Consider the following 14,756-nt stretch of genomic DNA (forward strand, 5'->3'; position numbering starts at 1 on the left):
TTCCAGACTTCTGTTTTTCAGTAATAATATTTAAGCTGCTTAGTTAGTTAAGGAAGCTGTTTTTATTCTCTTGTGTAATTCTCTGAATTTGTGTGTGATATTTTTATCTATATAGTTTAGTATATAGTTTAGTTTTGTGTCATGGGAGGGGTGTGAAGGCGTAAATCATGTGCTGTAAAAAGTGATGAGCATATATTTTATTTTTAATTTATATATATATATATATATATAATCCATGGCTAACTGTGCATTAAATGATTTTAATGCACGGCATACAGGCAAAGAACCGCCCAACGCAAAGCGCATTAAAATCATTTAATGCACTGCTAGCCGTGGATTATCTCGCTTATGCCATGGTCACTTGCCAACATTGTCAATTTAAATCTGTTAATGATGTTTGCAGCACAATATTTGTCCGGAAGGGTAAAATTGATGGTTATTTTTGTCAGTTACGGCTCGTGAGATCTAGCATTCTGCCCGCTTCGAGGCAAACACAGAGATAAAGCAGTGCGTAAACTTACATTTATTTGAATGAATGAATTATAGCATTTATTTGAGAGAGATTCGTACCTGCGTCTGCTCAGCGTCTCTCTTAAAAATGAAGATGTGCTTTTATTACTTAAAAATAGCATTGTAATCCCCATTGTTAATGAGAAATATAATGTAATGATCCAGTAGATTAGCTATTTTATGACTCAAAGTCGCGGGGTGGCGTTGATACGTTTCTGTCCTCCTGAATGTTTGTGTGTGCGGGCAGCGCAATCTCCACTCTGTGTGCGAGTGACATAGGCCTATGTGTGTGTGCTTTTCAATGAAGACAGCGCATTAACTGTAGCATCTGCCTTCAAACTCTGAGGCTGCATTTTCAGGACCACAGTTCTAGGACCCTAGCAATGATTTGGTTTTTTAATTGATTAAGTTTTATTGATATTGTCCTAACCAACCCCTAGCCCTAAACCTACCCATTAGTAACTCTGTTAAAATATTTAAACTAATTTAAGTAATTACACTCAAAACTTGTTGGGTTGAAAATGGACTAACCCAGCGGTTGGGTTACATTTTTGCTTAAAACAACCCAATTGCTGGGTTAAAACAACCCAATTACTGGGTTACAACAACCCAGTTGCTGGGTTAGTCCATTTTCAACCCAACTTGGGTAATTTTTAACCCAACACTTTTTAGAGTGTAAGTTTAAAATGGCTGTGCCTACTGTTTTGTTAAAAATAAGGTGGAAAAAGTTTCAATGTACAAAGTCATTTGAAAACTTTCTGTGAGAAGTAAGTTCACAAACAGCGCGAGTGAATCACCGCGTGCGCGCGCTCTCTCTTTCACTTTCAAAATGCTCAAATGGCTTCACATCAGCGCATCGCATCTGCATCAGTTAATCGAGCTGCACAGTTGACACAGGATTTGCCACTTGCACAATTGAGGCAGTGTCGCATCGTCACAAAAGTTTATAATTTGCATTTATTTTTAAGTCTTGCCAGTGTTCAAACCGCTCAGCACTCGCGCGCTCTCCAGACCGTGAGCGCACGCACGCACGCACACACACACACACACACACACAGGCCATCTCACAAAAAGCTTGCGAGTACAAATTGCGCTGAAATGGTCAAATACACACAAAAGTATACTAAATTAGCGTCTTGACAAGTATGCTCGTAAACCCCGTCGTGACTCGCGAGTGAACATTTGTGCAACTGCATGAAACCGTATCCGCTCTTAAAGTGACCGCAGTCGAATAAACTGCTGCTGTCTCTGAGTTTCTCTTTGTCTTGTGTTGTTTGATTAACCTTTATGACACTCACTGCTCTTGAATGACTAACTTTTGCAACCTTAAGTGTAAGGATTTATCTAATTTAATTTATTCAGGGAAGACCAATATTAATTTACATTTGATTCCTTATTAAATGTCTTTAGTATTTCTTACCTCAATACTAATGTTAGACCTACCTGAAAATCTGTCTTTAAAAACTAAAATGCACTGCATGATCAAATATTTAGGTGAGATAATTATATACATTTAAATGACAAGAGTCACCTAAGGGGGGGGATTCCCCCATTGTCAGAAATAAAATTCAGGCCCTGAATGAAAATCTGTAAAATTCCCTATAAATAATTCTACATGATAAAAAGAAGGCTTCAAATAGATCGTTATCGGTGATCGTATCGGCAGATACTGCTTCCTGTGATCTGTGATCGGCTCCAAAAATCCTGATCGGAGCACCCTTAGTTAATAGTATGTTATTACTATTAATAACTGTTGAAAATATAATTAACACCTAAACAAAACATTTTGTGAATATTCGCTATGTCTGTTCTATGTGTGTGCTGTACAAATATTGTGTTCTTACATAGTCCTGGCTGTGTAAATAGGAAAAAAAACAATGTGGATTGGACCGATCCTGAATGCTGTTGTTGTTGTTGAATCACAGTTTATTCATCCATACTTGTGCAAGCTGTCTGATGCGCCAGCTGTCCTTTGTTGCATAGCGTGTTTGTTATTTTGGGGGCGGGGCAATGAAGTTAGGGGTGTGTTTATTTGGGTGTCAATTTTAAGTATAAACAGTGTTTCTTAGAAATCGCTTACTGCACCTTTAAGTAAACAACTTGCTTTTTTTTCTTGGCTTCAATCTTGAATTGCTTGAATCAGTTACATTGAAAAGGATTATAAATGTTCTTTTGCAAGATAATGAGCATCTGTCTTCTTGTCCTAGAAACATCTGACATACTTGTTGCAGTGTTTGATGTGCTCCGGATGATCTCTCTGGTTGTGTTATTTTTTTAAATGTATAGTATCAACAACTGATCACAGCCTGTACCCTTAATTCTGCAGTTCAGTTCAGTCCCTCTCAGGGTCTTATCTCTGTTTACGCCTGTTGTCTAATTGTGTAATTCGTTTAAAGCTGTTAGAGAGAAATGTGAACAGAGAGGGAGCAGTTCTACTCAGTTCCTCTCGAAAGCAGAACGTGGCTGAGCTTAGGACACCATGGACGCGTTTATGCACTGGAGAAGGACTGAAACTGATCCCTCTCACTTTCACTTGCAGGAGGCAGAAACAGGATTCGTTCCCAGCGTTCAGGACTTCGACAAGAAGCTAGCCGAAGCTGATGCATATTTACAGATTTTGATCGACCAATTAAAAGTAAGGCTGGGACAACAAGACCTCATGATTCAAAAGAGCCTTCTATTTTGAGTTTATGTATCATTTTTCACGCACACTACTGTCTAATATCTGTTCTTGTTGCATCTTCTAGCTCTTCGATGAAAAGATTAAAGACTGCAAGGAAGATGAGTCGCGCAGAGTAAGACATGATCATTTTCCGTATCATCATCATTCCTGCCAGACACAGTATATAGCAGAGACTGTCCACTTGTATTACAATAAATGAGAGGAATTAAAACACACCCAATATGGCGGCTCTATTTAAGGATGTCCCACCTTCCAACTAAAAGAGCTAATCTGCCAAGTCATGCAAATGAAGTGTAGAAAAGTATTGTGATATCTTGTTTTAGCTGATCAAAAGAGTTTTACTTAACCTGGTTAGTGTTGTGCCAAGCTAGTTAAGTTGTTAGCTCGCTAAGGTAAATGTTTAATTTGACAGTTTTTATGTGATATGTTATTTAAAAGACATTAACATATTTTCATTGTTAAGAATGAATAAACGTTACTATTAAGCTATTTTCAATCTAATTTCTAATTAGACACTAAATAAAATATTCAATGGAATTGCTTTGAGATGGAAGGGAAACTGTTATAAAATGTAAATGTATCGTAGATTATCATTTACATATGCAAATTTTATATTGTAAATTGTTCACAATGAACTGCTAAAGATTCTTCACATACTAAATCTGAAGCATAGCTTTTCCAGAGAGTCACATTTTAAGCCTATTTAGGGGATGAAAGTCGTGAGATTGTCATTTGGTGTCAGGCTTTCATTTCTGCTTTTTTAGGTTTTGTAAAGGTGCATCTTTGTTTTGAATCCATGGGAATTTCACAGTTCTAAATGACACTGTCCTTTTCTTGTTCTTCATTGTCTTCTGCACAGAAAATCGAGAACCTGAAGGACACGACTTGTGTAAGAGCATCTGCACCTTCACCCGCTTAATGCATTTTGGATCTAATTTTGGTGGTGGAATGCATTTTCATTTCTTGTTTTTCTTTTTTTTTTAGAGTATGGTAGAGTCCATCAAACACTGTATCGTGCTACTACAGATTGCCAAGGTAAAACGCTTGTCTCTTAGGCTCATAATGTGTATGCACCTGTGTTTTGTCTGCCCACTGTGTTAGTATTTGTCTTGTGCAACCCAACCTGAAATTTTCCATAACCCTGTTTATGTTTATTTTGCCAAGATTATGAACATTCCAGCAGGTATCATACGGTTTTGAGAGGTGATTCTCCTACACTAGAGTTACATTCACACAGCAGCAGAATATGGTTGTCAGTCTTGGTTTACAGTGCTAAATATGGTTATGCTCACACGTTGACCACGGATGAACTCGAACTTGGGTCAAATGGAAAAATAAGACTTTCTAGTGTTATAGCAGTTACCATCTTTGATGTATTTAAGTAACTGACTTTAGTTATTCGTTCTTACAGACAGTATTTGGCTAACTAGTGTAAGCTGCGCAACGAATGGACCTGTTAGTAAATACGGTTGACAATCACGTTGACTGTGTGAACGTAGCCCAAATGATTCAGGAGGTGAAAATACCTCAAGCAACCGTTGTTATTGCCTCAAATTAAAGCAGAGACAATTTGCACCATCTTTTGTGGCTTTCTCCCAGCTGTGGAGTTGCCTTATTTCTCAATTTGTGTTTTTTTCTTTTTAAAATTTGAAGGATCAAAGTAACGAACAGCAACACTCAAACGGACTGATAGTAAGTTTTAACATTCCTCAGCAATGACCTAGTCTAAATCAAACGGTGCTACTGTTCTCTCTTCTACTGAAATCACACTTTCTCTTCAGTAAAACTGAACCGAGATGTGCATGACCTTGATCTTAGGGCTCCGCCTACCACGTCTACCTCTCTCTCTTTTTCTCTCTACTTTCATTCTTTCTCACACTTCCTCTCTGGTAATTCTGGGTCTGTCCTTTCCTATGGCCATAATTTGCAACAAATTTAAACCTTGATACAGAAATATCTCTTGGCAGTGTGATTGAACCAAACTGGTCCAACCCAGCAAACATAACACACACATACTTGCACACTGAATGATCATTTCCATTGTCATACATGCTATTGAACCATGAAGGACAAATTGATGCGGATCTATTATGACCTACCCAGAGGCTCTCATCGGGTCAATAACCGTCAAGGCTAGTGCTGGAGTGACGTAATCACCAATTACATTTAACCCTCCTCGTTTAGTTGGATTTGGCTCAAAAAACTGAATTTGAATAAATTATGAATACAATTTACAGACAAGGCTTAAGCCTAGTCCCAGACTAAAATGCATGTTTGAGCTGTTTTAACTGAAAACAACTTGCACTGACATATCTTACAATATGTCAGTGCCATTGTTTTGTCTCAAGATTCACAGCGGTAATATTTTTTTTCTAAGGCACGTTTATAAAAGCTACTTTAATGTCCTTAATTTAAGACCTGTCTGTGAATCCGGGCCATAAAGTTGCACATCATAGAAGTTTTTTTGAGCATAAAATGTTCTTGAGATTTGATTTTCTTCCCTCTTAGTCTGTGAGTTGCGCCTTTTTGCCGCTGACCTGAGTGTCTTTGCCTTTTGATTTAATCTCATTCTAGTGTTTATGTATTTACTACAGAGCTCTAATTGCTTCAATTGGCTTTTAATTAAGAGCGGCAGTCTCTGTTACGGTACAACAAAACACAGATTATTCAGAACCATAAATAATTGAGATTTTTTTAAAATCCTTTAAAATTATCCGTTCAGAAAAGCCCCTCCAAACTCATTTCACTCACTCCCCTGCATGTCTTTTTTCCCCCTTGTGTGTTTTCCTGTAGAGTTACCTCACGACTGTGTCCTGTGACATCAGTGTTTTACTGTGCATGCTGGATAGAGATTATTTATCTCTCTGCCTTGCCTATTTAGTGAGTAATACTCGGGATTATGGACTGGTCTTGTCGTCATGGACGCAGAGTTTAATAGCTTTGTGTCAGTGTCTGTGCCGACTGACAGATGCTCAGTGATACCGTAAGGCAGAGATTGACACACAGTGATTTTTGTATATTAAGAAGATTCAATGTGACGGACACGGGCCACAGCTGTGAGGTTGCTCATTTGGACACAGTCCATTATAAAGCACTGAATCTGATTCACTAATTTACTTCAAATCTTTCTCTTGATTATTAAATCCTCATTGACTTTTTCTGTGTCTCTGTGTAGAAAGGATGTGGACACAAAACAGTTAAAGACAACATGAAATAGCATTCGTAATGCATGTAACCTCCATAATATGACAGATTTCTCAGTGTAATAGAATACTTGGAGGGAAATAATATAGAGCTTGAATGAAGTCTATAATGCTCACCAAGGCTGCATTTATTTGACCAAAAATACAGTAAAAATAGCAATATTATTTCAATTATTATTTCAATTATTCAATAATTGTTGTCTATTTGAATATATTTTAAAATGTAATTTCATTTTATCATCATTACTCCAGTCTTCAGTGTCACATGATCCTTCATAAATCATTCTAATATGCTGATTTGGTGTTCAATAATATTTATGCTTAATATTTTTGTGTAAACCATGATTTTTCATGGATCCATAATGAATAAAAAGTTCAAAAACAGCATTTCTTTTAATTAGGACAAGGTTTTATACTTATTTGTGGAACTGATTGAGTGTAGGCCGCATTGATCTGAGCTTATCCGCCTCAGCATTATTTGTGGATAATTTTGTCAGTATTCTACAAAATATGAAAATGAAAATCACAGTTTATCACACTAGTGTGCTTTAATGTTTACCCATGAAGTTTGTTCTGAAATGCTTTTATTTTGTACAAAATGGAACAGCCACACTTGTGGTGTTCCTGGTCAAAAATTCCTTCCTTGTAAAGCTCTTGTTTTATCACCAAATATCGGATTCAATCTTATTTTCAACTTGTTTTCTTTCAATAAGGACCGGTTTTTAAATTGATTGATCTTGGGCCTCATTGATCTGAGGATAGTTTATTTCTGTGAAAAAGAAAATGTGTAATACTCAAAATAGTTTGTTTGTGTACATGAATGTGTGTGTGTGTGTGCGCGGTAGCGCAAGTGTGCATGTCTGAGGCCTTTGACTTTTGTACACAAATACACATGTACATATATGAACATGCTCCTGAACACTAAAAGTTTCTCTTATTTTAGATCTCCCCCATTCATTTTCAATGGTTGGTAATTTTTTACCAATATAAGCTCAGGTCAATGAGGCCTACAATAAAAAACAAAAAAATTCAAAATCTGTACTAATTGGAAGAAAATAAGTTTGAATCAACAACATTAAATCCAATATTTAGAGGTCATATAGCATAACTAGAGATTTATAAGCTATTTTTTGTAGGCCGGTCATTTTTGACTGGGAACACCACAAGTGTGACTGTTCCATTTTGTAAAAAATAAAAGCATTTCAGAACAAACTTCTTGGGTAAACATTAAAGCACACTAGTGTGATAAACAGTGCGAACACAAGAAGCATAACAAAATTACAAAAAATTATCCCAAAAGTTTTGGGAAGTAGTCAGTAAGTTTTAGTCCAATGCAATAACATTAACTAACATGTTTGGGAAAAATGACCTGAACACGCATGCATCCTTGCTGAATAGAATTATGAATTACTTTAAAAAAATAAAAATAAAAATCTTACTTACCCCAAACTTTTTAATGGTAGTGTAAATGGTGAAATTTCATTATTTCATGTTGTCTTTAACAATAAATAATGATGTTTAAACAGTTTCATGAAGGTTAACTGGAGAAATGAAGAGTCCACTGTAGATGTGACTGTTTTTAATAAATATCTTCAATATGTCTGAATATATCACTTACTCAGTAACTCATTTTTTTTAGAATCTTAGGGACTGTTCACCCATTTACTTCATTTCTTTACCCTCATTTTGTTCTAAACCTGTGTGACTTAGTTTCTTCTGTGGAACTCAAAAGGAAAAAGTGTATCCTGGCCACTCTGAAGTAAAAGTTAATTTTACTTTCAAAGAGCATCCTTCTTTTGTTTTCCATAAAATAAATAATCATACATGTTTAGAACAACATTAGAATCAGAATCAGAAAGAGCTTTATTGCCAAGTGTGCTTGCACACACAAGGAATTTTTCTTGGTGCCGAAGCTTTCAGTGCACATATACAATACAAACTCAACAAAAACATAGTAACACAAATTCTAAGAATAAAAATATGAAAATAGCATTAAAAAAATATTAGGTCACAGTTACGTTTAGTCAGAATAAACATTTACAGATTATAAACATATCATTAGGGTGAGTAAATAATAACTGAATTGTCATATTCGGGTGTACTGTACCTTTTAAACATTTCTAGTAGTAGTGGTGAGTCTAGTAGTGAGTATCAGTCCTTGATGTTCCCCTGAGGATTTCTGTGATAGTTGGGTTGGGCATTGAGTGCGAACACTCCTATGAGAGGGTGTATTTATAACATGTTTCCCTATGAGAGCTGTGTTTTCTATCATGTCTGTGGTTCTCTGCAGAGCACCATAAACCCAGTGGATGGGGTATTCCAGCCTACCCCTCTCAATCCCTCTGTAGTCAGTGCCAGTGCCATGCCAACGCAGACCACTCTACCCACAGGTGAGCTGTCTCTCTCTCTTTCTGCATTTTATTCCTTAATAATGTTGCATGTGCTTTATTTTGTAGGCCTCTTGGCATTTGTAGTCCATTGGTTTGGAAACTTGGAAATTAGATTTGGTTTGCAAATTGTGTGTGCATTTTTTTTGGGCCAAGGGCATATAAGGGGTGTGTGTTCATCCATAGATGGAGCTCAGGTGTGTAAAACGGAACAGAGGCCTTCTTCTTTACCCGTGGGCCCTGTTGTCACGGTGATGGGGAGCCTTCAGACTCCCACTCCCAACAGCACAGGTACGAGCCAACAGTCGTGGAAGTAAGCGCATAAATCTCGGGAATTGAAAACGTAATATATTAGAAAAAATTTCAAAGCCCTTTCACACCAAAAGTAAAACGACACAGTCCAACACTCTTACTTATTAAAAAGAAACAAATAAAAAAGAAACAAATGTGATGTTTAACATTTTTAACATTTTAGCTTATTATAATGGTTGAATTAGATTATCGAAGGTCAACAGCACAGACATTGGTTAATAAAACATAAATTATGTTTTATTTCCCATTTTAATTATTGCATGTTTGCTTAATAGTTTGCATTTCAATGTTTTTATTCATTTTGAGGAATACTGAATCTGTTTTTGTACAAGAGAGATGAGTAAATGCATGCTCACATTTAGTAATTTGCGCTATTCATTTGAAAAAGTAACTCCGATAATTTAAAAGTAATGAATTACTTGAATAAAGTTATCTGATTACATTACCCCCGACACTGTATGTACATTATGACACTGTAAGTACATCATTTGTTTCTTTTTTGTATATGTATGTGTGTATGTGACCCGTGCTGGCAAAATGAGTCAGAATGCGCACTGGAAAATTTCGAGCTACAGGCAAAACAAGTGAAAAATTATGATTTTTGGGTTGATTTTCGGGTTTTCACAAAAATGAGTTCAGTAAGCATCAAGTCCTTGTATAGCGATCCCAATGCCCCAAATAGCAATCAAACATCTTAAAGTATCTTTATTTTTACGTTTTCTGAGAGGAGTACCTTTCCCTTTCCCATGAAAACGATCTCACTTACTGAAAGATGCATGCGCACAAAGATGCCTCTCACAGTGCGATCCCGATACACAAAATTATAGTATTTCAAAATATCTCTCTTGGCGAGTATTCTCACAAATATTATCTGTTATGTCTTATGTGAACGTTTGGTTAACTGTTGGGGAAAAACTTCTGATGTGTAACATTGTTTTAGATCCGTGTGGTACAGTAGGTCTTAATATATAGGCTCTCTGTTTTATTAATGCTAATCAAACAATTGTGGTATCATGGAAAAAATGAATACATAAATATTTTTTGTTTTGATTTGGTGTGTGCCAAATTTGGTGTTGTCACCAGGGATTTTAAGGTATGGTTGCTACTGTAGGTAATTTTGTTTTGGAACCTTCAGAAAACTTAAACTTGATTTTGCTGAAAATAACTAACTAATTTTTGAAAATTTTCTCATTGCGACTAATTTTGCCAGCACGGGTCACATAATGCCTCCTTTTAATGTGAGCAGAAGCAGTATTCCTGTAGTATTCCGCTGCAGTGGGGATGCAGGCAGAGCCGATCTCTGCAGTCAGGCTGTTTTCCCCTGACTGTCATTAGTGCTGGATACAGGGGCTCAGAGAGTCCAGCTTCTGCTGAGGTAGTGCAGGAAGAGCTGAGCTCAGCAAGAGCACAGCCGATCGGTAGCACTCTAGACAGCAATGCAGGAAAATACACATAAAACAGTCAAGAGCTCAAAAGTGCAGACTGTGAATCAGGATTTCCATTTATATTCATGCCGAAAGTGCTTGCGTTGTAGGCAGGGCTGATTTAATTGGACTTCGTTGAGCATCTGAACAGTCTTCTCAACAACCAAACATTTTATTTATTAGGCTGACAACATCACAATTATATGCATGCTGTGCCTTACTAGCCATTTTCTGTTTTGTCCTGAACTACTTACAATTGTATTATAATCATTCGCATTTTTAAAGATGGTTATATCGTCAATTATTCTAATAATAAAAATACAAATTCTAATGATGATGAAGTCATTTGTTATTTTATTACATTTTTAAATTAAAATATTTAAAATAATGACATGGTTTTCATTCATATTTAGTACTTTAATATATAATTAGTCAAATATTCAGGAAGAATATTAAAATGTTAAGTGTGACCATGTTTTTTTTTTTTTATATAAAAGTGTCTCTAGTGAAATGAGGCAGTGGAGAGTGATGTCATGGGTGTGCATTTAAAGTATTTGCATAAGAGTGATTGACTCTGAGGGTGGGCATGAACCTTGTCTTTTGAAGCTTATTTGAATATGCATGTTTTGTGGCAAACAGCAAAGGCAGAGTCGTTGTCTTAAATCAAGTTTAAAACTCTATTGCTTTGTTGGGTCCAATAATTAGACCTAAACACAAAAAAAGTGTATTTCACACGTTAATGTGATGCATACGGGGTGTCTGACATATTGCCCTTTTTTTAACGATCATACCCTGTGGGACCCACTTTATATTAGGTGGCCTTAACTACTATGTACTAACATTGAAATTAATAATTTGATACAATGCACTTATTGTGTACATACATGTTTTTACATTGTACATCTGTAATTAATTTCTGTAATTATTAATGTACACTGTTACACTGTTGACACTTCCTTTACACCTAACCCTACCCTTAAACATACCAATACTACCACACCTGATCCTAACTTTACCCATATCCCACCTCAATATCAGCAAAAGTGTTTTGCAATACAATATGAACACATTTTTTTAATGTAAGTACATAGTAGTTAAGGCCACCTAATATAAAGTGGGGCCGAACCCACACGCCAGCCACATATGCAAAAGCATAAAACCTCAACCCATAACAGATGCTATACTGACCAACGGCTGTGGTGTTGTTTAAATGAGTGTGGTTAGTCAGTTCCTCAACACATTCGCATTTATTCTCACATTTATTGGTTTCATTTTCTTCCTGTGGTTTCAGGGAGTGGTCCTTCAGCTCCTAGCAGCAGTGTGACTTCTCCCAGTCACATGAACGTACCACCCCACACTGTTCCTGACTTCTCCTATTCCAGCAGCGAAGACGAGTTTTACGATGCAGATGAGTTTTATCAGAGCAGTACCTCGCCGAAACACTGCACGGAGTGAGTTAAACACACACCACACTGAAACGCTGAATAATGTGAGGAATGTACATAAACGCATACTTCATCAAAACAAAACATAAAACATGCAAACACACACTTATATATAATTAAAACTCAGTGAAATACTGCTGCTCAAGTAAATTATAGTAGCACCTGCCCACACGCACATTAAGTAACACTGCATAATGTGTAAACAATACTGCTTGGAGATAAACACACTCACACTCCCCCGCACTATTTACTGAAAACCAAAAGAAACACACTGACCGAATTAAAACCGTACACACTCACTTACACACACAAACACTTGTCTTATATCGCTACAAACTTATTCTGGAATAAACTGACATTATTCTTGTCTCTATGCAGTCCGAACAGAACATCTGCTGTGAACAGTAAAGACAGCACAGCCCTGAAACGACCAGACACCAACGAATCAATCAACTCCTCCATGTCGAACGGCACCACTGATGCAGGTACACAAAACACACACACACTTTTTGAATATGTGGTTTATGGGGACTCTCCATAGGCTTAATGTTTTTTATACTGTACAAACTGTATACTCTATCCCCCTACCCTACCCCTAGACCTACCCACCCAAAGAAACACCTTAGTATGTGTTTATGCCATTTGGTTTACGAGGACACATGAAGTGTCCTCTTAAACCATATTTACATTATAATTCCCATGTCATTGTACACATTTGTCCGCATAAACCACATATACCTGTACACACGCACATCCTTCACTAAGTTTCCCAAAATTAATCCGTTTAAGTATTGTTTTTAGTGACTTTTTGCTTGATGCTAGTGCTAAAAGTGAAAATACACACTTCACTTATAAACACCTCATTATATAAACACTTGTGTGTATTAGATTAGATTCATTATATTATTATATTGTATTATATATTATGTTATAGTCAATGTTAACGTCAACATGAAACAGAAGTTGCAGTAGTCTTTTTTTCCCTATTGTGAAGTACATCTGAGTGAAATGGCTTCTCGAAAAAGAAAAAACATGGGGCGGGACTTGATTTTGTCCATTGGGAATTGATTGGAATGTTGAATCATTGTCGTTTGCTGTTGCTGTGCTCTCATGTGAGTGACAGGTTGTCCCGCCTGAAAAACATGTCAGAGAAGAGAAGAGATGTCGTTTCAAGTGGGAGGGGAAGTTATTTTGATTAAAGATTACAAGGGCACATAAAAAAGTTTGAAAAAATAATAATGATGTGCACCGATAAATAATTTATAGTAAACACTGCAATATTCCATAAAAGAAAGACTACACGAATTGTTAAATTTTACTTCATGGTGACTTTTTAAAATAGTTGTATCCCAGCTCAACTACAAGTAAAATATACACATTTTGAGTAGTGTAGTTGTACTGTTTGAAAACAATTAAAAGTGGTGTCATTTTAGAACCACAAGCGAAACTATGTGTTTGTGTTTAGCAGTTTGCCGAATACATTGATTTCTGTGCTTTTCTCAGATCAGTTTGACAGTCATGATGAGAGAGATGATGACGGTGAAGGTGAATCTGTTGAAGAACACAAAAGTGTCATCATGCATCTGCTGTCTCAAGTGCGACTGGGCATGGATCTCACCAAGGTAAACACAAACAGCCTTCTCTTTTACATATTCTCCTCATATTTTCCTGTCATTTCTACCTGCAATTTATCTTTGTCATCCTCAGGTCGTATTGCCGACATTTATCTTGGAGCGGAGGTCGTTGCTGGAAATGTATGCAGATTTCTTTGCTCACCCGGATTTGTTTGTAAGGTAATGCTCATCCTGTCTTGTGTCTTGCATCTGTTCTACCATATGGATTCTCATGAATGATTACACCTGCTTCACTGTCATTATTGATGAACTTAAAAGTAGCAATGCTCAAAAATATTGTAAAGTTAATGCTTGACTGCGTTTTTGAGTAGCTTGACAGTAGCTGAGCTGTTTTATCAACCAGTAGCGGTGTAGCGTGACAGAATAATACATTGCCATTTTTTATTAAATTGCGCACACAGCTTTGCAACCAAATTAGCTGAGAAAATAATCAAACAAGAATATGTTTGCTCTCTGAAATAAAACTGAGATTCATTTTAGCATTAATTTTTGGACTTTTCATTTTAATCAACTGGTTAAAAAGATTATTCAGCGATTCATTCTAATCGTCACTCAATTGTGAGGGACTATACATAGTCTTTTTTTTGTAGAGAAATAAATACTGTTTTATCTAATCTCTTATGTACTATATTTAGCAACCTTTTGTTAAAAGTTATTGAAGCTAATGACTTTTAGAAAAGGGAAGCTTCCCTATAATTTAACTACTATAAATTATGAGCAGCTTATAGTTTGACAAGCTAGTTTTAAATAGTTTTATCGTGATGAACTAATTTTTTTATTAAGCACTGCTTCGTTTTTTTGCTCTTATAAATACTAATGCTTCAGCACGTATCTTGTGATTGATTACTCTGGCACGTTTTGCAGTATTGCGGAGCAGCAGGATCCAAAGGACCGCATGGTGCAGGTTGTAAAGTGGTACCTCTCTGCCTTTCACGCTGGTCGGAAAGGATCTGTGGCCAAGAAGCCCTACAACCCCATTCTGGGCGAGGTGTTCTTCTGTCATTGGGACCTGCCCTTTGAAACAGAGGATCCTGTTGCTTCTGTGAGTGTTTGTAGGTCTAAAAATAGGAAGTTTGCATTACATTCTATAACAGATTTGGTACCACTCACTCTCTGTAAGTTTTCTTTTGCTCTCTGTCTTTCTCACTCGCTCACTGT

General features: G+C 36.5%; 1 protein-coding gene across 8 annotated transcripts in view; it reads left to right on the top strand.

Moving 5' to 3' along the window:
- Positions 1-14,756, top strand: part of osbpl9 (oxysterol binding protein-like 9) — a 42,955-nt gene that overhangs the window by 19,151 nt on the left and 9,048 nt on the right. For 5 of the 8 annotated variants that reach the window (XM_079827647.1, XM_079827651.1, XM_079827649.1 and 2 more), the window contains 12 exons: positions 3,050-3,145; positions 3,258-3,305; positions 4,053-4,082; positions 4,178-4,228; positions 4,847-4,885; positions 8,687-8,786; positions 8,970-9,074; positions 11,811-11,970; positions 12,343-12,449; positions 13,468-13,586; positions 13,672-13,757; positions 14,463-14,640. In XM_079827647.1, coding sequence (XP_079683773.1) covers positions 3,050-3,145; positions 3,258-3,305; positions 4,053-4,082; positions 4,178-4,228; positions 4,847-4,885; positions 8,687-8,786; positions 8,970-9,074; positions 11,811-11,970; positions 12,343-12,449; positions 13,468-13,586; positions 13,672-13,757; positions 14,463-14,640 — 1,119 coding nt within the window. The remainder of the gene's footprint in view (positions 1-3,049; positions 3,146-3,257; positions 3,306-4,052; positions 4,083-4,177; positions 4,229-4,846; positions 4,886-8,686; positions 8,787-8,969; positions 9,075-11,810; positions 11,971-12,342; positions 12,450-13,467; positions 13,587-13,671; positions 13,758-14,462; positions 14,641-14,756) is intronic. The other 3 variants (XM_079827648.1, XM_079827653.1, XM_079827650.1) reach the window with 1 other exon arrangement.

The sequence above is a fragment of the Gobio gobio genome (genome assembly GCF_949357685.1).
Source record: "Gobio gobio genome assembly, chromosome: 10".
NCBI classification, from domain to species: Eukaryota; Metazoa; Chordata; class Actinopteri; order Cypriniformes; family Gobionidae; genus Gobio; species Gobio gobio.